The sequence below is a fragment of the Aulonocara sp. 'chitande type north' Nkhata Bay genome, linkage group LG10 (genome assembly GCF_057382095.1).
Source record: "Aulonocara sp. 'chitande type north' Nkhata Bay isolate Kocher_YH1m ecotype deep benthic linkage group LG10, A_spYH_male_GT1.1, whole genome shotgun sequence".
Classification (NCBI taxonomy): domain Eukaryota; kingdom Metazoa; phylum Chordata; class Actinopteri; order Cichliformes; family Cichlidae; genus Aulonocara; species Aulonocara sp. 'chitande type north' Nkhata Bay.
Genome location: NC_141353.1, coordinates 23,538,101 through 23,565,212, shown reverse-complemented (window position 1 = coordinate 23,565,212; position 27,112 = coordinate 23,538,101). Strand labels below are relative to the sequence as shown.

Below are 27,112 nucleotides of genomic sequence, written 5' to 3'. Positions count from 1 at the left end.
TTACTTTGTGATGTCTTACTCTGCCTCCAACTTCACACCTTTAGTGGATGTGCAATAATATGTCTGACTTTACAGGTGCCTATACGCAGCAAAAACTGACATTACATTGGTTAAAAGGCTCAAAGCAGCTTTTGGGTGTCCTGTAACCTTATTGACTGTCTGTGTTGGATGCTAAACTCTATGTTTATATTTTAATTACTACAAAAACAATAATTTTACAAGATTTTATATTATCTTTGAAGACAACAGCACTTCCCACTAATACTGCCTGACATGGACATAGAATGAAAAGAAGGAAGTGGATCCGTTTTCAGTTCTAAGGTTTCAGGCATCAGGACATAATGTAAAATAACATCTGGTCCTTAGTAGGTCTTAAAATAAGGTAAATGCAACCTCAGTTAAACTTGAAAACGTGACATATTACACTGTTATTATTTATTCATCAAAAATTGAGTCAAAAAACCAAAACGTGTGAGAAACTAAGTACACCCTGCTTCATCTCAGACTCTAAAGGCCTTGGTTAGCATGTTAAATGTTAAAGCTCATGAGAGTACAGTTACAAAAAGATTGAACAAGTATGTCTTGTTTGGAAGGGTTGCCGGAGAAAGCTTCTTCTCTCTTACAAGAACAGGCCAGCACAGCTTAAGTTTGCAAAGTTGCATCTAAACAAACCACAAGAGCAAACTCCTTAAACATATCAGTACACAGTGAAGATGTTTGGCCATAATACGCACTGTAAACTTAGAACTGAACTAGCATATCAACACCTCACACCAACTGTGAAGCATGGTGGTGGAGGTTTGATGATTTGAGGTATTTTTGCAACCACCGGACTTGGAAACTTTGCAGTCATTGAGTAAAAGGTGAAGCCATGTGACTGTCAGCTAAAGCTTGGCTGAAATTGAGTTGTGCAAGAGGACATTGACAGCAAAGCATTAAATCTGCAACACAATAACTGGAAAAAAAAGAAAGAATCGAGGTGTTGCAATGGCCGAGTCAAAGCGCAGACCTCATCCTGATGAAATGCTGTAGCAGGAAAGTTGAGCATAAACAAACGCAATGCAACGGCAACCCTCAATGAAATTAAACAACACTGTAAAAAAAAGAAAGGAAAAAAGAGTGGGCCAAAATTCCTCCACAACGTAAGCAACTGTCAGTCATACAGAAATTGATTACTTCAACTTATTCTTGCAAAAGGCGGTTTTACAAGCTACTGAATCATAGGGTATACTTGGTTTTCCCACACACTGCTTCTGTAGTTTGGCTAAGGTTAAAAATGATTTACTATGTCATGTGTCGTTCATATGAGGTTGTGTTGAATAATTTTAAGACCTGCTGACACAAGATGGGTTTTTCTTTGTTATGTGCCGATTAAGGTTATTATAGCTAGCTAAAAATTAAAACTAAACACTTTTATTAAAAAATAAAATAAAGCATATTCAGAAAACACCCTAAGTTTAAAAAACAATTGTTACAACTTGCCTGATGAGGCATTGATGGATGTGTTTATTAAGACTCTAGATGTCGTCAAGACCGAGTCAGCTTTGTTTTTACTGCAATCCTTGGTTTTCCTGAAACTGACATATCCCCTCCCTATATTGATAATAAAAAGACTAAAATGATAAACTGAAAAAAACTAAACTGAAGAAAGAAAATCCTCTCTGAAAACTAACGCCAACTAAACGTAAAAACAAAGTGAAAATGAAATGAAATAGAAAATGCAAAACTACAATAACCTGTATTTCACATGACTATATGCTGATTTAAAAAATATTTTATTTGTAAACTCGTGAACAAAAAGACTGTTTATTTGACATTTTATTCCTAAATCCATATATCTAAAATCATATAATGCGTTTTTCTTTTTTTTTAGCAAAATAAAATATTTTACAATAGCAAATTCAAAAAGGTTTAAAAAAACAAACAAACAAAAAACTAGCTTTACAGTGAGACAAGCAAATCCAATTCCCGAGCAACAAGAGTTTTGTGTGCGTAACTAATTTTATTCAGACTAAAACAACTGTTATATAATCTTTTATTGTTGTATCATGTCTTTTCAGTTCTAGATATGCTGCTGTTCTATAAAGATTTTGAACTGTACAGATTAAGTTTCACTAAAAATATACTAAAGTACAAAATCACAAGATTTCATTTGATTAATCACATTCGTTGCTTTGGATATTTAAAGTTTGTATCCTTAGTAGACCTAAAAATTGAAGAAAATATCCCACTAGTAGAAGTAACACTGGAATTGCCTTATTTCTCTCTTTTGTGACATCGTGTCTCCTCTCCTTAGTCCATATCCACTCAGTTGTTGTTGTTTTTTTAATAAGGTGGAAAAAAAAAAAAAAAAAAAAAAAAAAAATCAGGAAAAGAAAAATAACAACAAGAAATCCTGCTGATTCCACAATGTTTATTTCTTCTTTTTCTTCTTCTTAGGAGGTCCTTGATCCGAATCGCTGCTACTTCCTGAGTCTGAGCTGTCTGAGGACGAAGATGAGGAGGACGAAGAAGAGGATGAGGAGGAGGAAGAGCTGTCATCGTCGCTGTCACTGCTGCTGTCATCTGAAGAGGAGCTGGAGGAATCGCTGCTGTCTGACGATGAGTCACTGGAGGAGCCGCCTGAGCCGCTGCTGCTGTCGCTCGAGTCTTTAGCCCTGAGAACAAGTGGAGGAAAATCTGAATATCCAACGCTGAACACCAGAGGTTTGGTTATTAAGGTCTCAGGCTGTACCTGTTACAGTCCCTAAGGTGCATCTCACTTGCTGTAATACTCTGTTTACAAACACTGGAACTCAGAGGACACAACGTCAACTACAAGTGCTGATTTTGCATACCTGGAACATTACCTGCACACCAATTTGTTTTCTCACACGCGAATTCTAGGAAAATGTGGGTTGGGACATTATCCAGAGTTGCCCTTTCACACGTGTCGCGTGATGAGATAATACATGCAAGCTGCATTTTTTCCACGATGGGGAAATTGGTGCAGCTGGGTGTCACGCAGACTTCGCGGCTACACACGTGACAACGATTTTACGGTTTTCCTTTTGGATGCTGAACAGACCAGAACAGTCGCACGATGAGCTCTCTGATAATAAGGCCTTTATCTGCCTCTTTTATGAGCAGGGAGTGACAGTGTTATAATTCTCAACAGCTACTTTCATATATCCCTGTTATGTCTGGTACTGATGGGATTTGATGGCATTCTCCCCTCCGACCCTCAAACAAACAAGCAAGACTAAGAAAGTCACAACACTTGGGACAGCAGAACTTTGAGAGGTTTTTCAAGTCGACTCTGGCTTAAAATGCATTCAAGTGACACTTTTTTTTTTTTTAAACCACACACATTCTTATAATGCTTTTACACCCATTGAATAATTGCTGTGTCAGGCACCCTTACCACCAGGGGACAAACTCTTGAGTCAATCTTCAGTTAAATAGACCCAAACGGGCGCTCTTACTGCTCTCAAAAAGAAGAAGGTTAATTTATTTGGGAAAGATAAAGAGTCCTCAGCTGAAAGGAGTGCTGTGGCTGTTTTATGGCTGTCGCAGTAAGAAACGCAAAGGTGTCAAGGAGGAAAAGACAAAAAAAACCCCAACAAAACAAAAAACAACAGGTTTTGGTGTAACTGCTTCAGTTTCACAGTCCTGTTTTTGCACATGCTGGGAGAACAAAACAGAGACATTGTGACTTGTTATTAGTAACAACTGTGCTTTTGCTGTGATCACAGCTCAGACTACAACAATGGTGTTTCTAACACATCGCTGTGATGAGACCAGAATCTACCATTAAAAAAATTAAATAAAAGTTTTAATGCATTTTCAACGGATAAACAAAGTGTTTAAGATTACCACAGATGACATTTAGAACAGTTAGGTTGATGGATTAGACATTATGGCTATGAGACAAAACACTGCAATCTTTAAGAGATTTGAAAAGGTTGCAAATGTAGTGATGTGCAGTCACCAAGAGCTTCCACAAGAGGGAGCTGTTTAGGGATGTTTCACTCACTTAAAACAGACTGGTTTTAATTAAAGCTTCAAAACAGGGAAGCAGCTCCGAAACACATACTCAGGGATGCCAGCACCTTCCTGGAATCCCTCGCTGAGCAAATTTTCCCCCGGAAATTAATCAGTCTAAAACTTGTTGAATTGCAAAACCGTAATCTAACCATTCTTCTCTGCTATGAATGTTACCCAGTATCATTTTGTGTAATAAGTTATTTTTTTAGGAATGTAATACATGAACTGTGCAACTCCACAGGCCAGTGTTGGAAAGCAGGACTTATTCTTGTAACGTAAGTCCAACCTCAACTCTGATGTCCATGAATGTGAGCCTGCAAGGCCCATTGGCATATTCTTAAAGCTCGCAAAGATGCACTGAAATCACGTTCCACTACTTTGCTACACAATTTATTCACAGACATCATGGAGGTACCAAAAAAAAAAGAATAAAATAAATAATAATTGTGCAACCCTACTTTATAGCAGGTCTGATAACTACATCATATCAGTTGTGACAGTTGGTCCACCTTACTTACTTCTTTTTCACTTTCTTCTCACTGGAGCCTTCTGTGCCTGGTCTGTAGAGACCAATATTTAAAACAAAAAAAAGATTTTTAATGAACATCATTAGTGATTAGAAAAAAAAAATCTGATGCACAAATATCTATATTAACACAGAGGTATTGTTGTACATAAAATTGCTTAATCTGATCAAGACACCTTACCCAGCTATGCTGAGGGGTTTGTTTTCATTTTCCTTGAGTTTCTTTTTCAGCTCAGTCGTTCTTGATGGCCTGTGCACATATTTCCTCTTCCCGGTGCATTCGTAGGTCCAGTGTCCCATCTCCAAACACTTCTGGCAGCGCACATGTTGTTTGTTTGCCTCCCTGTATGTAACAACAAAGGCTAATATGAATGTAAATAGACATGGCTGCGGGTACACCTCTTTGCTGTCACATACAGTTGTGGTAAGAAGTTTACATCCACTCATCGTAGGTGTCAATGTCATGGTAAGTTTGGACTTTCAATTACTTTCTTGGATTCTTTTTTCCCCCACAAAGTGTCAAATGTATGCATACATACTTAAATATATACATACACTCCCTTAAATATAGGGATGGGTACTGGTATCCGGTGCCATTATGGCACGGTTCTGACATAAACGGTAGTAACCAGACCGAAAAGCAGCGCACATTTCGGTGCTTTTTTTTCCTGAGATGTCATACACTTTGGATTATAGCCAATCATTTTACCTTTCCAAGGATAGTAGGCGGGCCCATGTACGTACGTTCTTTTATAGCAGAGCTACAGATTACAAATGCCCAAGGCGAAGCGGTCAAAGTCTGGCTGTACTTCACAGCAAAAGACGCAAACTCAGCAGCCTGCAGCAAGTGCTTTAAGGTGATACTGTGCAAAGGAGGTAACTCCTCGAATCTGAGACGACCCCTCCTAACTACAGTTTTATCAGTGAGGTCAGGGCGAGCAGGAGGGGTTGCTGTCTTATTTAATGAATCATTTCAATGTAAGCAGCTATCTCCTGGAAGTTTTCAGTCTTTTGAATATGTGGCTTTACAGCTGAAGGCCCCATCCAAAGTTGTGTTTCTTAATGTTTACAGGCCTCCCAAATACTGCACAGACTTTTTTAATGACCTCAGTGAACTGCTGTCTGTGATCTGTGTTGATTTTGACTGTGTAATTATTGCTGGGGATTTTAACATTCATGTGGACAACCCTCAGGACAAAGGGACTAAAGACCTGAGTAACACTCTGGGCAACTTTGGGCTGACTCAGCATGTAACAGAGGCCACACATAATAGAGGACACACTCTTGACCTACTGATCTCCAAAGGCCTGAGCATTTCAAAGGTTACTGTGTCTGATGTGGGCCCGTCTGATCATTACTGTGTTTTCTTTGAAAGTAAAATCTCAGCCCACACAAATATATCAACAACAGTGATCACAAAACGGTGTATAACTGAACACAGTAGTGCAATTTTTAACCAGGTCTTCCCATTAACACCTGACCTGCCCAGAGGGTCAGTCAATGAGCTCGTCAATAGCTTCAATGCTAACATGTTAAATGTAATGGACACTATTGCTCCCATTAAGGTGAAGGTTATCTCTGGAAGGAAAAAGTCTCCATGGAGAAACTCCACACTGGTGAAAAATGAAAAAAGAGAGTGTAGGAAAGCTGAGCGCAGATGGAGAAAAACAAACCTCCAGGTTCATTATGACATTTATAAAGAGAAACTTCACAATTATAATTTACAACTGAGGAATGCAAGGAGGTCCTACTTCTCTGACATCATCACTAAAAACAGCCATAATGCTCGGGTCTTATTTTCTACAGTTGACAGGCTAACAAACCCCCCTGTGTCAGTGGCAGCTGAACTTCATTCGACCATGGCCTGCAATGACTTTGCCAAATTCTTCACTGAAAAAATCCAAAAAATTAGACAAGCAATTGGTACATCAACAGCAGATCCAGGATATGTACTGTGTCCACCAAAAAACTGTTTAAACACCATGAAACAGTTTCAACCTATTAACAGCAAAGACCTGGAGGACATCTTAGGTCAACTGAACTCCTCCTCCTGCTGTTTAGATGTCCTGCCAACAAGTTTTTTCAAAAAGGTCTCAAAGACTTTAGAGTCAGACCTGTTACAGATCGTCAACTTTTCTTTATTATCAGGTGTGTTTACAGAATCACTAAAAACTGCTGTAATCAAACCTATACTGAAAAAGGACAATCTTGACAAGACACAAATGAACAACTACAGGCCGATCTCAAATCTCCCGTTTTTAAGTAAGATCATTGAAAAAGCAGTTTCTCAACAGCTCAGTTACTTCTTAAAACAGAATAATTGCTACGATGCCTTCCAGTCAGGTTTTAGACAGAATCACAGCACTGAAACCGCTCTGACCAAAGTGTTCAATGACATATGTCTGAATACAGACAGTGGAAAAATGTCAGTCTTAGTTTTACTGGATCTCAGTGCAGCATTTGATACAGTTGACCACAACATATTACTCAAACGACTGGAGAACTGGACAGGTCTTTCAGGAACTGTACTAAACTGGTTCAAAACATACGTAGAAAACAGGAAATACTTTGTATCAATAGGTAACTTCACATCTGAGCAGACAAGTATCACATGTGGAGTTCCCCAAGGTTCCATCTTGGGACCCCTTCTGTTTAACATCTACATGCTCCCACTGGCACAGATTATAAAGAACAACAAAATAAACTATCACAGCTATGCAGATGACACACAAATATATATCACAATATCACCAGGAGACCGAGGCCCTGTACAGGCTCTTGGTAAATGCATTGAGGAAATCAATGACTGGTTGTGCCACAATTTTCTCCAGCTAAACAAAAACAAAACTGAGGTAATAGTCTTTGGCGCCAAAGAAAAACGATTACAGGTCACCAGAGAACTTCAATCTATACATCTAAAAACCACAAACCAGGCGAGAAATTTGGGTGTAGTGATGGATGCAGACCTAAACTTAGAAAAACACATTAAGACAATAACAAAGTCAGCTTACTATCACCTCAAGAATATATCAAGGATAAAAGATCTGATGTCTCAACAGGACCTGGAAAAACTAGTCCATGCATTCATTTTTAGTAGGCTTGATTACTGTAACAGCATCTTTACAGGTCTACCTAAAAAATCAGTCAGACAACTACAGCTCATTCAGAACTCTGCTGCTCGAGTCCTCACTAAGACCAAAAAAGTGGACCACATCAGTCCAGCTCTGAGGTCCTTACACTGGCTGCCTGTCCGTCAGAGGATAGACTTTAAAGTTCTGATGCTGGTCTATAAAGCTCTGAATGGTTTAGGACCAAAATACATCAATGACCTCCTGACCCAGTATGAACCATCCAGATCCCTCAGGTCATCTGGATCCGGTCTTTTATCAGTTCCCAGAGTCAGAACCAGACACGGAGAAGCTGCATTCAGCTTTTATGCTCCTTATATCTGGAACAAACTCCCAGAAAGCCTCAGATCAGCTGAAACACTCAGTTTATTTAAATCCAGGTTGAAGACTCACCTGTTCTCAGCTGCATTTGAATAAAGCACCAAATCCACACTTTAAGCTTAAATTTCAAAACTTACATTTAACTACTGATTTTATCTACTGTTCTGATTTTATCTGTTTTGATTTTATATACTGTTGTTTGTTTGTTTGTTAATTAGTTAGTTAGTTTATTTGCTTGTTTTAATCAATTTTAAATCATGCTTTTTATTTGTTCTTGTTTCTAATGTCTCTGTAAAGCACTTTGAATCACCTTGTTGTTGAATTGTGCTATACAAATAAACTTGCCTTGCCTTGCCTTGATGAAACACCTGGCGACGCATAGCGTTTTTGTTTTTTTTAACCTGGAGTTAGCAACATCTCCCAAGAACCCAAAGGGGAGACTCCTGGCCCCTAGCCCTGCCAGTGTAGCAGAAATGACGATGGCAGCATCAGCAGTTCTTCTCTGGGCGAGTAGCTTAATGTTGTTCGTGTGTAATTTACGTTAAGTACGCTAACAACGTTATTATATTAATGCATACAAGGTGAACTAGCAAACACCGTCGTAGTTACAAGGTTTTTGGACAAAGTTTGTGTTAGGGCTGCTCAATTAATCGAATTTTAATCACGATTACGATCTGGGCTTTCAACGATCATTAAAAATGACTGAGCCGATTATTAGCCCCTCCCTCATGCTTTACTCTCGCGCTGCTCCATGTGGCAAATCAAGCGCACTGCTCTGCATTTCGAACACGCGTCACAACAATTAAGAGGACCCGAGGGAAGCTCGGAAAGCTAAGCAGAAGTTATTTGGAGAGGAGTGGACTGCCGTTGGTTGAAAAGAGAGGTAAAAAAAAAAACTTAAGTGGTGTGGAAACATTATGGCTTCGCGGAGTCAGACGTGGATCAAGTAGACACAGTGTGTAAACTTTGCTATGGTGTCGTAACTGCACCACAGAGCAACACTGCCAAGTTCACATTTTTCATTTATTTCTTATATTGCAAACATTTGCACTGTTATCAGTATTTGCACACTATTTTATATTATTTTTTAAAGTCATTATTCAATACATTGTTATTGTTAAACCTTTAAAGCCGGTCAGAGCAGCATGCTCGTTTTGTGTAACTATTTTTAAATCCCTGTAGAACCTGAACGCTAAGCTAGCACAATAAATTTTTTTCCATATGAAACCAGAGGAGTTGTACGTACTTCTTATGCCATCAGCTTGTCCTCGGTCACGGTTTCCTTCCACATATAGCTTTGCAAAAATAGCATAAAAAGAGCTTGCAGGAACAAAAACATAATATTCCAGAAACACGCTTTGCCGATCCGATCATGAACTTCCCACATTGAACAAGACGTCAACGCGAACTATCGCAAGTGACGTTTTTGCGGAAAATGTAGTTTTTTACTTGTAGGCCTTAGAACTCGAATTGCACTGCTGGAAATAGTTTATTTTGATGCACATGCACATTCTTTGCAAATTTGCATCATAGGATTGTTTTTTTGTTTTTCCTGCAGTATATAAAAATTGCTGTATCTCCAAAAATAAAACTATGAAGACACTCAAAATAAATTTCCTGTTGTTGTAAACTATTTTTTGCAACTTTTTTGTATTTAAAGTTTTGAGGGATAAACCTCTTAAATTTCTCCAAGTAGAAATATATGTAAAAACAAAAACGATTTTCAATTTTTTTGTAGTTTATTGCACTTTTTGCAATTAATGTAGTTACTATGGACTTAATGCATACACATTTTTAAAATATGGGCTATAACAGTTGTATTGATGTATAGCAACTTGAAATGCTCCCACAAATGGCACTACAGCATGTAAAAAAATAATATAAGCTCTGGCGGACGAAATAAATATCGTCAAATAATCGTGATCTCAATTTCAGTGAAAATAATCGTGATTATCATTTTTGCCATAATCGAGCAGCCCTAGTTTGTGTTCTCCATTCTTTAATCACCGGTTCGAGCACCGTTTAAGCACAGGCACCGTTTCAAAAGTACCGATTTGGCACCGGTATTGGATAAAATCTAAACGATACCTATCCCTACTTAAATATTTTAAAAAGTGGCATTGAAGGTTTCACAGTGTCTTTTAACATGAAAGGCCAAGGCCTATTAACTTCTCATTAGTGATCATGACTGACTGCAAGTGGTAGTTTCTCTTTGCCAGCATAAAAAGGATTTGGCTTACAGCACTCACTAGATTGAACTGTTAAAGCCCAAGGAACTTACTGAAGATCTACAGTAAAAAGGAGAATTCCAGTTTTACACAAACTGGGAAGTTGTATTGGAGGAATTTTATTCAAATGTGTCACCCAGGAACAACTGCGGAACCGCCAGCGCTTGATCCCGATGATGAACTGGAAACTGTTGGAACATCAGCATCACTGTCCACAGTGAAGCTAGTTTTACATTGACATAGACTGAGAGGGTCAAGGGCTGATCAAGCGAGAAGCCCCTGCTCCAAAATCAACACTTTCAAACTCAACTGAAATATGCTGCATCCCACATGGACAAGTGAAATGCCTTCTTGAGAAAGGTTTTATGGTCTAACGAGACAAAAAATTGGTGCTATTTGGCCACAACCACAAGATGTATGTTTGGAGGAGTGAAGGTGAGGCTTTTAAACCTAAGAATAAGCATGGTGGTGGTAGCATCCTGCTCTCTGGCTGTTTTGGTGCAAGTGCTACCTGTACATTGCACAAAGGGGATGGAATAATGAAAGAGGAGGACTACTTCCAAATTCTTCAACTTCCCCTCAAATCAAGAACTAAACATTTGGAAGTTGGACACAATTAGATGTTCCAAGTGGACAATGATCCTGAGCAAACATCAAAGCTGTTTTTTTTGGTTTGTTTTTCTTTTTAAAATAGGGGGGGGCAAACTTCTGGAAAGACCTTCCCAAGGCCCTGACCACAACCCTATTGAAAATTAAAAACCAGGTTAGCGCTAAGAAACCAACCGATTTAAAAAAAATCTTACAAGTCTGCCAAGTAAAGTGCTCAAATATCCAGCCAAAAATCTGACAGTAGTTTATTGATGGCTGCCAAATGTCTGGTTGAGGTGCAACTTGCTAAAGGACATTTAACCAAATATTAGTGGAGGTGTATGCAGTATTTAAGCCTGTATATATACACTTTTGATGCTATGTGGATTAGAGAAAATCCAAAATAAATTGAAACTTGTTCTTGCCTTCTTTTAACATCACTGGATGCAGGGTGGCTGTAGCTCAGGTGGCAGAGCAGGTCAGCCACTAATCAGAAGGTCGGTGGTTCGATCCCAGGCTGCCTCCTGACTGCATGCCAAATATCCTTGGGCAAGATACTAACCCCGTGTTTGCCTACTGGTGGTGGTCAGAGGGCCCGGTGGCGCCTGTGTCCGGCAGCCTCGCCTCTGTCAGTGCGCCCCAGGACAGCTGTGGCTACAATGTAGCTTGCCATCGCCAGTGTGTGTGAATGGGTGAATGACTGAATGTAGTGTGAAGCGCTTTGGGGTCCTTAGGGACTAGAAAAGCGCTATACAAATGCAGGCCATTTTACCTTTTTTTTTTTTACCATCATTAAAGATGTACACTGTACAGTAATCCCACCCTAGAGAAAGAACAGATCAAATAAATCATTAAAAGCCCAAAATTACCATGACCCCTTTGGACCACAACTGTAAATAAACAAAAGTACAGCTTTGTAGTTGCTGAAGAAGTTGGAAGTTTTAACTTCATTAGTGCTTTAAAGGTGCTTTTTCTACAGTGAGTAAATATGCAGCGTATATGAAGATGGGCCGACCTCTTATTCCTATACGAATTCAAATGCTCATTAAAGAAAAACAGTAATGAAAAGGAGCACCACCCTGCAGTTCTCCTTGCTCAAGAAGAGATGAAATTATTTTCACGTATCAGAATAAGTTCAGGTGCAAACTTGAGACCAGTGATAAATGGCTGGAAAAAATAAATAAATAAAAATAAATAAATAAAATTTAAAAAAAACGAGCACCAGCGGGACATTGCTGTGTTGCCTGTGTTACAATTCAATGCAAAAATATTTTCAACATTTCCTCACAGACACTAAAATACGGCAAAAATCCGCCTGACTTTTATAAACAAGTGAGCGCAGAAACGTGACAGACACCCGACATTTTATTTGTCGTTCTTGAAACAGATAGTGTGACAAAAGTGGCATTCACGGCGTCAACCAGCCTTGAACAGACACCCTCTACAAGAATAAATAAGCTAATAATGATGTGGAGCACAGAGAGGCGCGCTGGAGCTGCGTTCACTGTTCACCGGCCCCTGAGTCTGACACGGAGCTCGAGCAGCTGAACCTCGCTGCTGTTCAACAGCCTGTAGTACTCACGAATATACAAAACCCACAGCGCTACAGTCAATTAACAATATTATACTCACGCTTGCCTCCTGGCTATTAATCTATGCATGGGAGTCGCCATGTTGCAGGTTACTTTTTCTTCTTTGTTGGCGTTAAATAAGCGCGTATTTCCGGCCCAATCAACTCCGTTATCGCCTCCTATGGGTAAGGAAGGTCTACTGCATGTATTTGTAATCATTAACATTTAATTCACAGCAGCCCTGACGTTTTGTGTGTGTTTTTTTAAATAATACTATGCAAAAGTCTTGAGCAACTCCTCATTTTTCTTGATATTTTGCTTATAAGGAACAGGATATTATTCTAAGTGTTCTTGAGCAATGGTTCTGCAGGCTTCCTGAATTCTGTCAAAGTTTTCCTTTGGACATTCGCTGTTATTTTCCCTCCGTTTCAGTCCAGTCTGTGTATGTAACACTTAACTCTGACCTATGAATCATTCAAACATACAAAAGCCATCTAAGTGATAAATGAGTATGGTGGCAATACAGATCAGACAATTAAAGACACAATTTCAAATTGTATGTCGTTAAATTGTAATCGACAACTACAAAAAAGCTCTCTTCGGCAGATGAGAAGTATCTCAAAGTCATCCTTAAGAAACAGGACAAAATCCAGTAAAGACCTGACTCTTAATCCATCTGTTTGACGAAATGGTCTGAGTGAGTGTCAAGAAGCCATTCTTAAGAATGGGAAACAGCCCGAGGTATGCTAAATTAGAAAAAAAAAAAGTGGTCTGAAAATCAGTGTAATTTGAAATTTGTGAGTCGAATCATCATCAGTTTGTGCAGAAGAGGTCAGGAGAGACGTACAACTGTGAGTGTCTGCAGAATCTGTAAAACAAAATGCAGATATGAATCCCCTCCATCATGTAAATCTCATGGTGTTGGAGTTCTTGTTAAAACTGATAAATTATGACTGCAGAAAAGCACAGTCAGAGTTTGATCCTCCGTGCAATACAGTCTGGAAAGCATGACAGTGATACCAAACGCACTGCCAATACAGCAAAAGCATTATCCAAATATGTGTACAAACTCACAAACTCAGTTTTTTCTTGTATTTCCATTTGGTTTGAACATGTTTCAATATCTTGGTGCATTGATTTCCTATGTTTCAAATAAAATATAAATGAATTAGAGTTTAGTGCAGTACTGTGATACATGTGATTCATTAATACTACATTAAAGGAAAAAATGTGCCTCACATAATAATGTTTCGTTTACAATCAGCATATAATGGCATATAAACATTCTGTTTATCATATTTCTCCCCAGCTTCTTATTTCCACTTTCTGTGGAAACAGTTACTGAGGTTAAGCATTCAGTTATCTGTCACCAACACAGTGCACACTTTCAGCAGTCAAGTGTCACCACACCCACCTGCATTTACGATTTGTCAGAGCTGCGTTTACATGTCATCAGCTCTCTTCTCTGTTTCATAGATTCTTAAATAAATGACATTTTGTTTTTGCAAACCAAACCAAAAAAGTGTTATGTCAGCTACTATTTTATACTAATTATTTATAATGATTGGTAATTTTATATCATGAAAATTACTAAGGAGAAGGTATTTAAAAACTAATCTTTTTCAGTAACAACGACTTTAAAAATTGCTATGCTTTAGTTGTTTATAATTAATTTGTTTAATGTTATTATATTTTCTTATTTTCCCCATGACTTTGCTCTGAGCTGGGTCATTTACATTTTTTTTTATTTCTAATAAAATAAAAACAAAAAAAAAACAAAAACAAAAGGGGACAAAAATGACTTCATCACTTTTTGCATCACAGTCTATTTTTGTTTCCCCACCCTGATTCGATTCCAGAATTCATCAAGCTAGTCATTTGTTGATTTCACTTACTGTAAACCTTAAACTTGGAGGTTTTTATTTATTTATTATTAAATAAGAAGAAATTTATGGAGCTTTCTCCCTACACCTCGACTGTTGGAGAACTGTCTTTCACGTGGATATGGAAAAGTCCAGAGAGCGCTAGAACCCTGTAAATCTCGCGATGTCTGCGGGCGAGACGGTAAAGCAGACCTTGCCGCTGCAGCCTGCCAACACACATCAGAGACACCGGCAACAATCAGCGGTGTGGATTATGAGTAGAAGTATTTAAGACAGAGCAGCTTAACAACTTCACTTGACTGGAGCATCTTTTTTATGTTTTAAAATCTAGTTACAGGTTTATTTTCTTTACAGAAATCATACTGTATACAAAGATAAACCTAGGAGACACATATCGCTCAAGATGTCAGTGGTGGGATTTGACTTGGGTTTTCAAAGCTGCTATGTAGCTGTAGCCCGAGCTGGAGGAATCGAGACAATCGCCAATGAGTACAGCGACAGATGTACACCGTAAGTACCAAGTAAAATCTTATTATAGTTTGTGAAGGATAGCTACACAGGACAGGTTTTCATTTATAAGTGTTGTCTCACCTGTGTCACTGTAATACACGTGAACGCAACTTCTCTGCTTTCAGCGACCATTTGTGCTCATTGCTGGGAAATTGAACTGCTTTTCCGTGTAAGTTAGTGATACATTTCTCAGCCTGTCTATGGTGAGCATGGAACCATCTAGAAATTAACTCATAAGGCTCACACCGCCTTCCAAGACCGATTATTAAGCTAAGCAAGTTAGCTGAGCTCATAGTTTTATTAACGGTAATGACAGTTTGGAGAATTGGTGTGGCTTCGCCGGTTAAAACACGACCGGGCGGTGTTTGCCACCTGTCGTTTTTAAGTAGTTGTGCTTGTCTTCAAGGCGTAAACTCCGACCAACCGGTGTGCCCCGTGTGGCAAATTGTACGCCTTGCGTTATGCTCTGTACGATGACGACAGCGGCCAATCTCTTGTTGGAATATTCTAGCAAATTTTTATGTCTTTTAGCCTTTCATGTTTTAAACGGTGTAAGGTTATATAGTATTTATTATTATGCAAAAGTATTATTGAAAAACATATTGTTATCAGAAAGGTTTTTTAATATTGTTTGAATTCTGCTTATTTGGGTTCATGGCGCATTTTGTAATTCCATTAGTTAGATTTCAGTCATCGTGACTAATTTTTAAAGTCTTTACAGTATTTTCTCTTTTGTAAGAGTTCAACGTTAATATAAAGCACACAAGCGTTATTGAATGTTATACACTGTCACTGGTTTTGAATGATTAACTGGTATATTTATAGATGTATCATTACAATTTAGAATTCCCTCCCAAAGAGTATTAATAAAATGAAATAAGACCAGTTATTATATTGTAATTTATTTATAACGTTTGTATTAAACAGGGAAAGAAAAAGATAAGCATTAACGCCCAATTTATGCTTAGATGTGCACCTACTAGTCAGAAAGTCAGAAAAATTTAATATAATATATATAAAATGGGTTTTATGTCATGGTTATATGAAATATGTATACATCATTAAGTTGCTGAAGATACTTTATTGTGAATCAACCTGGACTTTTTAAAAATTATTTAATTTTATTCAAATTTACAAGGCAAACATGTGTCAGAGAAGTAGATCACGTATAAGATAATTTGGCGAATAGAAAGATTATACATAACAGTTTCTTGGTGTGTATATATATATATATATATATATATATATATATATATATATATATATATATATATATATATATATATATATATGTATTATACGACAAATTCACATTCTGAATTTAAACACAGAATTTCATGTTGAATATTCGTAACACACTTTGTTCTGTAAAGGCTTATACTTACTGAGTAAAAAGAAAACAAATACTTTCCTGGTAACTTGCACAACGTTTTGTCTGTTGCTCACATAAATATGTTGCATTAAATTTTGAAAAATTATGAATATTGGACATTTTTTGACAAATATTGAACTGTTTTTGTGAACTTACTCTCTACTACATCATAAACATCACAAACACCACTGTAAAAAGTCCTTTGAGTGCTCAAATAGAATAGAAAAGCACTTTATAACAGCCAGTCTATTTACCATACAACTTCCTGTCCTGTTCTTGATTGAAGATCAGCATCCGCTGAGTGACTCTCCTCAGAGACTTGTATTGTTGACATCACCACACTCCACTTGTGTGTTCATAGCAACGCTTACTCTGTGTCATCAGCATCTGTGTTTGATAGAGATGGTGATGAGAGGCAAGCCCTGTGTGATTTAAGTGGACTTACCACACCACTTCAGCCTGTGTTTATATAGTACAGACAACTCAAAACTTAAACAAGCCAGTCTGGAGCCTCAGTCCAGGTTTCAACAAGGATTATTTAGAAAAGTGCTGAGATCAACTAGTTAAAAATTGTGACCAGTGTAGATTGGTCACTGAACTATCATGTGAAGCTCTGCTAGTTGTGTCATTAATGTAGCTTAACATTTTGACTCGTGTGTGTCCAGGTCTTTTGTATCGTTTGGACCCCGAAATCGTTCGATAGGAGCTGCTGCAAAGAGCCAGGTAAAAATTAATTCACCGATACGGTCATATTTATGAGAATTATTTACAATTAAATGTAAAAAGTGGTTAATACTTGGCTTTGTTTCCTCCTGTTTTGTCTTTCTTTTTTTATTCAGGTGGTGACCAACTATAAGAACACAGTGCAGAGCTTCAAGCGATTACATGGCAGAGCGTTCACAGATCCTTACATCCAGTCGGCCAAGTCTAACTTGGTGTACGAGCTGGCACCGATGCCCTCTGGGGCCACCGGTATAAAAGTAAGACTGTATTTTCTAACCAGGTTTCTGCCCTCAGCTTAGCTGATGGGAAATAATTAATCAAAAGAAAAAAAAGACCATTAAAAGAAAATTAACCGAGAGACCGCACAGTAGATACAACAGCTTATTTCTGACTATGTTGCATCCTCCACTCACTACATGCTGTGCTCTAAGAAGTGCGTCATGTAATACTTTTTGCTCTGATTCATAGCATTCCTACTTCATCTTCCCATTTAATCCTAAAAACACTTTCAGTATGTTGTACTTATTTCTGCAGGGATTTTGTCTCTTGGAATATTATCCTATGGGCAAAATGATAATTGTGTTGGTGATATGAACCGTACGCTTTGCTGACTGCCTAAATGTGAAAAATGTACACATTTCTGGCACTAACAGATGATGACTGTGAGACTCCAGAAATACCCAAAGTTATTGCAAGTGCATAAATGACAATGCTTCGCTTGGCACACTGCAAAGGCACAGAGCGGCATGTTGTAGAGTCCCCGTGGAGATGATTAATGTCAGTCCTCAGGATAAATAAGAGCACAAGAAATATCAAATCAAATCAAAATACATAAACCTGGTTTTGCCTGTTAAACCACAAGGCTTTGCAATCTGCATCTTTTCCATATTTTATCACATATGCATATTTTTGTCATCTTAAAAAAACCCTAAATGAAACTGAGATAGCCATTTAAATAATTAATGAGTTTTCTTATTAATGGAAATATTAACATAAAATGTCTTGTGTACACTGCAGCAAACATCTTACTCTACTGGACAGCTGTATGATTTGTCCTGACAGTAATCTTTTACCTCATTACCAATTTCTAGGTGATGTACATGGAAGAAGAGAGGATATTCAGCACTGAGCAAGTAACTGGCATGCTGCTGACCAAACAGAAGGAGACTGCTGAAAGTGCACTCAAGAAACCAGTAGTAGATTGCGTCATCTCGGTAAGCATTAGTTGCATCCTGGCTCAGGGATTTTAACCAGCTGCTTATAGCCCTCCTTTTCCATCATGTAAACTGCATCCACCGATTGCTCGTCCTGTCACACTGAGTGCAGCCAGCGCGCCTGGTTGATTCACGTGTTTACATTTGGGTTGCACATTACCAGCTCCTTCGTAGCTTTGGTGATGATGACTTCTTCCTCAAGTACCTTTTGCAGGACCAGTTTTCTTGCATATTTCGCAAAGTATTGTGGTGTGTCAGAGGGTGTTGAAGTCGCCTCCTTTTTAGGTACTAAATCATCATTAGAGGCTGACACGGTGCTTTTACTGTCAGACTTTCCTGGGCTTGTCTCATTGTTGTCTGCACTAGAGGACCTAAACACATGGCGTTGCTACAGCAATGATTTCCTGTATAATACTTTTGTATCATGTTAAAACTTCCAGATTTTGGATGATATAATGTGGCACAACCCTACTTAAGCTCTATGAGACGTGTTAAATAGGATTGGATAGGTCTTTTATTAATCCACCTGGTTATCCTGGTCTCAATAGATGGTTTTTCAGGCTTAGGTTTGTAACAACAGATCTTATGGAGGTAGCTTTAAATGTCTTAGGAGTTGTTTGTTTATTTGGTGAAAGTGACGTTGCATGATGAATCTTTAAGTTGCCATAAAGTGACTTTGTGTACTGTACCTGAATAGAACACTGCATTAGATTTACATCCTGTCATTTGACAGCCAGCGATTAATGTCATCCTGTTGAATTTTCTACCAGCTCAGGTAAAATATGCAGGCTGACAGCTGCCTGGAAGGTGTAGAAATGCTTTGCCACCTGCTCTTGTCACATTTTGAGCCCTGAGCACTTCAGCACACGTCTTGTCTGAAAGCTTTATTTCGTCTCTTGTACCTCGAAGCTGAAGAGTGGGAAGCGTGTGTTTCTTTAGCACAGAATAAGGATCTGTTACGTAATGTTACAGAGCTCACACTTTGAGGCCCTTGCTTTCACTGGGCCTAAACTTAAGGTTTACATCAGCTCTGGAGATGGATGACATGTTATTAGTACTGTTGCCAATAGCTAAATTTAGCCTGTGATCTTTTCCACAAGGAGCTGTTTTGTTTTGGCACCCTGAGTAACTAACTTGGTAATTTTATCCAGGGAGGTTATGAATCTTGTGAGATGGGTGATTTATTCCTTTGAGGGGCCCAGATTGATCCTAAATATGGAATAGTGTAATGTAATGTTTTTTTTTTTGTTTTCCTCTTAGGTACCAAGCTATTTTACTGATGCAGAGAGACGGTCAGTCATGGACGCAGCTCAGATCGCTGGCCTCAACTGTTTACGACTGATGAACGAGACTACTGCAGGTTCATGGAAACATCTAGATCATCTTTAAGTCTGCTGTGTTGTTGTTGAGCCTTTAATCTCATACTACTCAGAAACACGTTGAAAATGGTTATTGCATTAGCTTATAACTTAACCATGAGATACAGTGAAATAGATGCACAGCATTAAACCTGCCCTACATTTTATTTATATACATTTGCAGCATTGCAGTAACAATTGCATTAGTTCGAGCAGATTTAGTTTAGCATAGTGCAGCTGGAATTTGGAGTACTAATTAGTTCCTGGATGCAGCGGTGAGCAGAAAATAACCTGAAGCTTCTGTCTGATTGCTGCAGTGACTCTGGCATATGGAATCTACAAGCAGGACCTGCCAGCTCCAGAAGAGAAGCCCAGAATAGTGGTGTTTGTGGACCTGGGCCACTCTGGTTACCAGGTGTCAGTTTGTGCCTTCAATAAGGGAAAGCTCAAGGTGAGTGATGGATAAATACTGAAAGTGCTCATGTGAGTTAGCAAGTTTACTAAAGTGGATTCTGTTTAAATCTTATATTTACGATATTCTGATGTCAATAAACAGGCCTGACTATTAAATAAATGTAAAAAAAAAAATACAGCATTTACGGTCAGTGGTGAACACTTCTGACTATCAGTGATGTTGGTGTTCTGGGTTATGCTGTTGAAAAATAAGGAGGGATCAAAAATCGTCAGAGGCAAAACCTAAACTTGCTTCTACCTACTACTAATATATTTACCTTCTCTACTGTTAGATCCTGGCCACTGCGTTTGACTCAGACCTTGGTGGCAAGGACTTTGACGATATCCTTGTCAACCACTTCTGCGAGGAGTTTGGAACTAAGTACAAGCTGGATGTGAGGTCCAAGCCCCGTGCACTTGTGCGGCTCTACCAGGAGTGCGAGAAGCTCAAGAAGCTGATGAGTGCCAACTCCTCTGACCTCCCTCTCAACATTGAGTGCTTCATGAATGATATTGATGTTTCCAGTAAACTAAACAGGTAAGAAGTAAAGTTAAATTAAATAAGAGAATAAGATCAGCATATAGCATGTAGCCACAAGTATTTTAAAAAGGGAATAGTGTTGTTTCTTAAATTAATGGAGTTTTCCATAGTGTGCATGTTGGCTGCACCTATTAATAATTTATGATCATGTGTCCCCAGAGGCCAGTTTGAGGAGATGTGTTCGGGGCTGCTGGCCAAAGTCGAGGGTCCCCTGCGCAGCGTCATGGAACAAGCCAGTGAGTACATGAGACTGTAATAGCAGCTGGACTATCCCTGTAGGCACGTGCACGCTCACACATTCAGTCATGTGCTTTGCTGTGGTAGCCCTTCCCCCTGGACAATAGCAGCACGTTAGCCTTCCTTTAATCATTACTTTTCAACTTTAAAAATAAAATGAAACAAATATGAAACGTATTACTTTGTAAACCTAAATAACCTGCTTTGTTTCGTGATTGTCGCTTGTTTTTTGTATCCAGAGCTGAAAAAGGAGGATATATATGCAGTTGAGATCGTGGGTGGCGCCACCAGAATCCCTGCCATCAAAGAGCGGATCAGCAAATTCTTCGGCAAAGAGCTGAGCACCACCCTAAATGCAGACGAGGCCGTGGCCAGGGGCTGTGCTCTGCAGGTACAGCATGCCTGTCACATGGCAAACACTTTGATCCCCACAGTGACTCAGGCAGCAGACTCACACAGTAACAGCTGTGTTATACCAGGAGGGAGACCTATGAGAGGATCGCTGAAGGCTGTGATCTGTGAAAGATTTGGAGACAGTTTAAAAAAACAAAACAAAAAAGATTCACAAATACTGATACTGAATACTGAATACTATTTTTGGCCTGAAAATGAAGAACACAAAAGTTTAACCTTAAAATTCTGGTTTTTGTTGTTGTTGTGTTTTTTTCCCCTCAGTGTGCCATCTTGTCACCAGCTTTCAAAGTGAGAGAGTTCTCAATTACAGATGTTGTCCCTTACTCCGTCTCCCTAAAGTGGAATTCAGCTGCAGAGGAAGGACTCAGGTACTCTTTAGGCTTGAATCTAACAGAAAGTAGCACAAACATCCCTTTAATGCAGCTGGTTTAATACTTGAATGTATTGTCCTCCTGTTTACATTGCTCCTATTATATTGAAGGGTAAGCTTAGCCAGAACTCGTACTGTTGACTCCCTTCACGACTTTCTGCCACACCTTGCCCACACCCATGTACCACGCAGATCCAGTATCAAAAATCTTTTCTGGATTCATTCACGTTTTGCTAAATAACATCCAAATCCTGTTTCAAGCCCTAAAACCCTCTCATAAATGATCTTTGAGTTTGATAAAGACTTCAGATGTGTTTTATAAACTGTTGCCAAATAACAGATTGGTGCGTGCTGGTGGGTAGGTGGGTGGGTGGTTGAGTAGGTGGAAACCTTCAGAGGACAAATGGTAGGCTTCGTGTCAGTTCTCTCACCACTTGCGTTGTTGGAATAAAAACTGTAAGCTAGCACAGCTTGTTTCAAACCATCGATGACATGAACAGAAAATTGAGTTTACATTCTGATGTCCTGTCCCTGTATATTTGTCTCAATCACCTGCTCTTTCTGTGTTTTTTGCAGTGATTGTGAGGTTTTCCCAAAGAACCACGCAGCTCCTTTCTCTAAAGTACTGACCTTCTATCGGAAAGAGCCATTCAGCCTTGAAGCCTACTACAACAATCCCAAGGAGCTGCCTTACCCTAAAGCCACTATAGGTACAGCAACTTCATTCAGATTTAGATGCAGTTCTGTGAGTTTCTATTTATTTGTTCATATATGCGCAGGTATTTTCATCAGTGCTAACTTTTAACTCCGCAGGCCAGTTTCTGATCCAGAATGTGGCTCCTCAGGCATCAGGGGAGAGCGCAAAGGTCAAGGTAAAAGTTCGGGTGAACGTTCACGGTGTGTTCAGTGTATCAAGCGCCTCGTTGGTTGAAGTCGTGAAAACTGCTGAAGGAGAGGAGCCAATGGAAACAGACCAGATCGTGAAGGAAGAGGAGGTGTGTATTATGTGCTTTTGCACTGATTGTTAGACACTAATGACATGGAGAGGGTATGTGTATATCAGTAAGGAAGAGACGGGAGAAATGTTTGCTTTCTGTTTGTGTTGCGCCTGAGAAAGCCTTTCAATCAGTAACCTAGTTCCAGCCCCACCCCATTACTGTATTATTTAGGCATCTTGTCTTGACAAGCTTTAGATGGCTTTAATAGCTTTAGCAATGAAGGTTTCTGACTACACTATTGCATACAGACTGATTGCAACTCTTGAACAGGAGTGCACATGACACAAACATTTCCAAAACCTTGACGTGAACATCTGAATAATTGCTGGGGACTGCCATTTTAAAATGGGCTGAACCCAGATTTAATAGATGACACCAGCAACAGAGCAGCACATGTTGTTTTAATTTAATTATATGTATATTCTTTCTTTCGTTACCGTGTGTCAGAGCAAAATGCAAGTGGACCAGGAGGATCAGAAACTCCAGGCTGGAGACAACGGAGACAAGAAAATAGAGACAGAAGAAATGGAGGTAACCTTGTGCTGGGCGATAAGGAAACCCTAATGCCCATACATGCATATATACATACATGTGTACATACATGGGTACATACGTTCATATAGAAGAAAAATTAGATTGTTCTGTATAAGTACTACGCATACAGCAACCCGAAGACTTTAAAATGTAAAAGAAGTTCACTTTCCTCAACAAACCTTGTTCCCCTAAAGACACAATTTACAGTGTTTAACACAAAAATAACCCAAAATAGACTGATACACATGTACATGGATACTTATGGAAGCTTATTTCTGCCACTGGGGAAAAAGTATTTGGCAGAGCTAATGTAAAATTTGATATGTATTACTCCAGCAGTGTCTATTGTGAAATATATGTCTGGCAAGATATGACCATTATTGTAATTTTTAACCATATCGCCCAGCACCAGGTAACCAATACATCCAATACATTTTATTTTCCTCATTATTTTAAGAAACATGATTTGCCACTGACTTTTTTTTTAAATTTAAAACATTCATTTATTTTTTATTTTTTTGAAGCATGCTGTTTAACATAAAAACACACATAAATTTCTCTATTTGTAAAGACTAACTTCTAAAACCATGTCTTAAGCAAACCTCAAATGGCCCTCTGAAGGTCTGAGGTGTCATCACTTTCCAAAAGTGTCGTCATTCCCAGAGCTTAAAACTATAATTGTTCCTCTCACTTACAACGAAAAATGCATCCATACTTTATCATGTGGAATTTTGCTTTTGACATAACAAATAAAAGCCATAGGCTCATGAAGAAATTATAAACTAACAATATAGAAACTTACAGTCAATACAGGCCAGAATTTACCTATCACAAAAAGCACAATAAAATTATACAGATGGTACAATTGTGAAACTGGTGAAACACAAAAGCACGTTTGAAGTTGGAGCTTTTCAAGTACTCAAAAAGGCTGAAGTCAAATACTGCTGATTTGTCTGGTGGGGGAAAAACGTGTTTCATCTCTGCTATTACAGACAACGACAGAGGATGCCAAGCAGCAGGAGAAGAAGAACGACCAGCCTCCTCAGGCCAAGAAGCCCAAAGTAAAGACGAAAACACTGGAGCTGCCCATAGAGAGCAGCTTGGACTGGCAGCTTTCCGGAGAAGAACTAAATTTGTTTGTGGAAAATGAGGTAATGCTGTAAAAATCACAAGGAATGTGTGGTGTGCATGCACAGTGTTGTCTCAAGCAGTAATGCCTAGTGATGCTCACTGGCCCTGGGTTAAGCTGTCCTAGTTACCATTAACATTTAAAGAAGTGTCTCCATAGTGTAGCTGTTTACATGTATTTGTCTAAGCAGCAAAAGATAGAAACGAACATATTAAGCAGCCAACAGTGTGAAAAAGGGAGGAGCTGATTTGGCTTTTATCATTAACAGCCCCTAAAAATGGACAACTCTTGATCATTTGATAATTAATCAGTTAATCAAACCATAATATCACCTTTTTTTCTTTTTCTTTTGACATGTGTAACATCAGGAATATACCTGAAATTGTAAATGTTGTCTTGCTTCATCCTCAGGTGTTTTTTTTGTATGTTTTTGTTTTGTTTTTGTTTGTTTGTTTTTTTTGGGTGCACACTTAACTAAGTAGTTCAACTAATGTAGACTTTACTGTGACTCCTCCAGGGTAAGATGATCATGCAGGATAAGCTGGAAAAGGAGAGGAATGATGCAAAGAACAACGTGGAGGAGTACGTGTACGACATGAGGGACAAACTCCACGGCATCCTGGAGAAGTTTGTGAATGAAGCAGTGAGTACACACTGGACACGTCATCATACACTGATCGTCTCTGTAACATTTGGATTCTGTTCAATTTAAACTAAGTGTAAACCTTCAGTTCAGATGAAATGCATGCGTTTAATGTTAAACAATGAATCTTCCTCACTGCTTCACATGCAGGATCGCGATTTGTTCTCATTAAAACTGGAGGACACAGAGAACTGGCTGTATGAAGATGGAGAAGACCAACAGAAGCAAGTTTATATCGACAAACTGGCTGAACTCAAGGTAACTACGCACTCATTGTATGACTGGACAGTTTTATGGGAGGAAAAAAAAGACATAAAATGGTTCACTCTACAGATATTTGGAATAACTTTGCGGCCTTACTGACGATGTTGCTTTAACAGAAAATTGGCCAGCCTATCCACGAGAGATACGTGGAAGCTGAGGAGAGGCCGAAAGCGTTTGAGGAGCTTGGGAGACAAATCCAGATGTACATGAAGATAATTGAAGCTTACAAGGCAAAGGTAACCAGGGTTTGTTGTTGAACTCTTTATACAAAGTTTTAAGAACAGCTGTAGGTCAGACATATCACAGACTAAGCTCAAGAATCCCCAGACGTTTGTCAAATTTACTTTTGTGTGCCCCAACAGGACGAGCTCTATGATCATCTGGATGAGCTGGAGGTGACCAGGGTGGACAAGCAGGTAAATGATGCCATGGTCTGGATGAACAGCAAGATGAACCAGCAGAACAATCAAGACCTCACCGTGGACCCAGTGGTCAAAGTTACAGAAATCAAGGCCAAGACTAAGGTAGACATTAAAAGCACACACACACCACTTGCATGCTCTTTAAGAGAGCTTCATTATGGGCTTCCTTAGGGTTTTAAGGGCTCATTGTCTACAATTAGTAGACAGTAATATAAATATGAACATATTAGCAAAGTTTATCCAGTATACTTTTGTAACATCAACTTAAAAAAATCTTAACAGAATAAACATGAATTATTATTATTATTTTACTTTAATGGTGATTAAGATCATTATTCATCATTATCTTTTGTTTTCCTTATACTGACGGCCTAAGAGCATCTGAAGATTTCACAAAAACCCAACGCCAAAAACGACACTCAACAGTCTTGTAGTAGCTGCCAAGCAGTTTGAAGTAATTTGTCATTGTGGTATGAGCTGAAGAATTTAAGTTTAAAAACTGTGATGTCATGTTCTAAGCATGTGTATCTTTTTACTCTTTAGGAGCTTTATGCATCCTGCAACCCAGTGTTGTCTAAACCCAAGCCCAAACCCAAGGTGGAGCCTCCTAATGAGGAGAAGACGGAGAATGGGCCGGTTAACGGACAGGAGGGAACAGAGAGCCAACCGTGCAACCCGGACAAAACGACGCCCGCGGGCACGGAACAGCAGACAAAAACGCCAGAGAAAAATCTCCCTGAAATGGACATTGACTAACTGCTTCCACTGCAGCCCCTGAGTTTTAGTTTCCTCCTGAAACAGAGTTCTGTCCTTCCTCTGAGATTGTTCTTGATGACCGAGTAGCCTCTCTCAAAGACACAGACGACAGCATCTCTAATCAACACTACGCATCAACCAGCCGCCTCAGCATGCCATTTCTCATTTTGTTTGACTACAAAAAATATTGCATAATAGTAATACTGAACGGACTACTTAATGACATAAAGGTTGTGAGCGTAGGATGGAAACTGCTTTCTCTCTGTGCTGCTTTGGTGGGCTGTATTGTTAAAGATGACTTCAGCATTTCCAGAGCAAATGTAAACTATGAATGTCAGATATGAAAAATTTGTAAGCAAAATAGCTGTTCAGGAGAGAATTATACATACGAGATTATTGAAAATGTAAACTACTGCGGTATGTCTGAGTGTAAGTATACATACAGAGGCACTGGTAGTTAACACGGATTGTTCAGAGTTGTACATGACAAAATTGTGTTCCCCCACCACCACCACCACAAACAATTGTAACTTCGGATTATAATGTTATTTCGTTTAAGTGGAAGCAGGGAGTTTTTGTTGAGTTTACTTGTATCGTATGTTTGAACTATATACAACAAGTTACTGTCATGCAGTATTTCTTTGTTGAGCTTTTCTCATTCAAAAGCACTGGTATGTCTGTTGTTCTCTGGTAGCCTTGAATTTTTTGTTTTGGGAGGGGTTTTGTTGTTTTGTTTTGTTTTTTACTTAAAAGTGAATGCTGGTGCAACAAATCACCTTTTTGGGTGCTGCTGTTGTTGCCACGTCACCAAAAAGAAGCAAAAATTTAAAAAAATAAAATGACTTATAGCTGAAAAAGTTGTTTTTTTTGTCTTGAACACAGTAGTAATTGCATATCCTACAT

General features: G+C 38.8%; 2 protein-coding genes across 5 annotated transcripts; one reads left to right on the top strand and one right to left on the bottom strand.

Annotated features, from left to right (window-relative positions):
• Positions 1-490: 490 nt before the first annotated feature.
• Positions 491-16,531, bottom strand: zcchc10 (zinc finger, CCHC domain containing 10). 3 transcript variants are annotated; one of them, XM_086309200.1, is made up of 4 exons: positions 16,408-16,531; positions 4,734-4,895; positions 4,545-4,586; positions 491-2,657 (listed from the first exon to the last, which is right to left on the bottom strand). In XM_086309200.1, exons 1-4 carry the CDS (start codon positions 16,485-16,487, stop codon positions 2,414-2,416), a joined length of 528 nt encoding a protein of 175 aa, XP_086165326.1. In that variant the 5' UTR covers positions 16,488-16,531; the 3' UTR covers positions 491-2,413. The 3 variants fall into 3 exon arrangements, with proteins under 3 accessions (XP_086165326.1, XP_086165329.1, XP_086165327.1); XM_086309203.1 differs by lacking the exon at positions 16,408-16,531 and adding an exon at positions 14,863-15,081 and having other exon boundaries at positions 493-2,657; XM_086309201.1 differs by lacking the exon at positions 16,408-16,531 and adding an exon at positions 12,450-12,553 and having other exon boundaries at positions 494-2,657.
• Positions 14,461-27,088, top strand: hspa4a (heat shock protein family A (Hsp70) member 4a). Of its 2 annotated transcripts, XM_086309191.1 has the most exons (19): positions 14,461-14,781; positions 16,819-16,876; positions 16,993-17,133; positions 17,968-18,090; positions 19,351-19,450; positions 19,766-19,899; positions 20,195-20,439; positions 20,602-20,678; positions 20,919-21,070; positions 21,355-21,461; positions 22,040-22,173; positions 22,277-22,458; positions 22,909-22,992; positions 23,988-24,146; positions 24,642-24,767; positions 24,918-25,025; positions 25,148-25,267; positions 25,394-25,555; positions 25,997-27,087. In XM_086309191.1, exons 1-19 carry the CDS (start codon positions 14,675-14,677, stop codon positions 26,207-26,209), a joined length of 2,532 nt encoding a protein of 843 aa, XP_086165317.1. In that variant the 5' UTR covers positions 14,461-14,674; the 3' UTR covers positions 26,210-27,087. The 2 variants fall into 2 exon arrangements, with proteins under 2 accessions (XP_086165317.1, XP_086165318.1); XM_086309192.1 differs by lacking the exon at positions 22,909-22,992 and having other exon boundaries at positions 25,997-27,088.
• Positions 27,089-27,112: the final 24 nt, after the last annotated feature.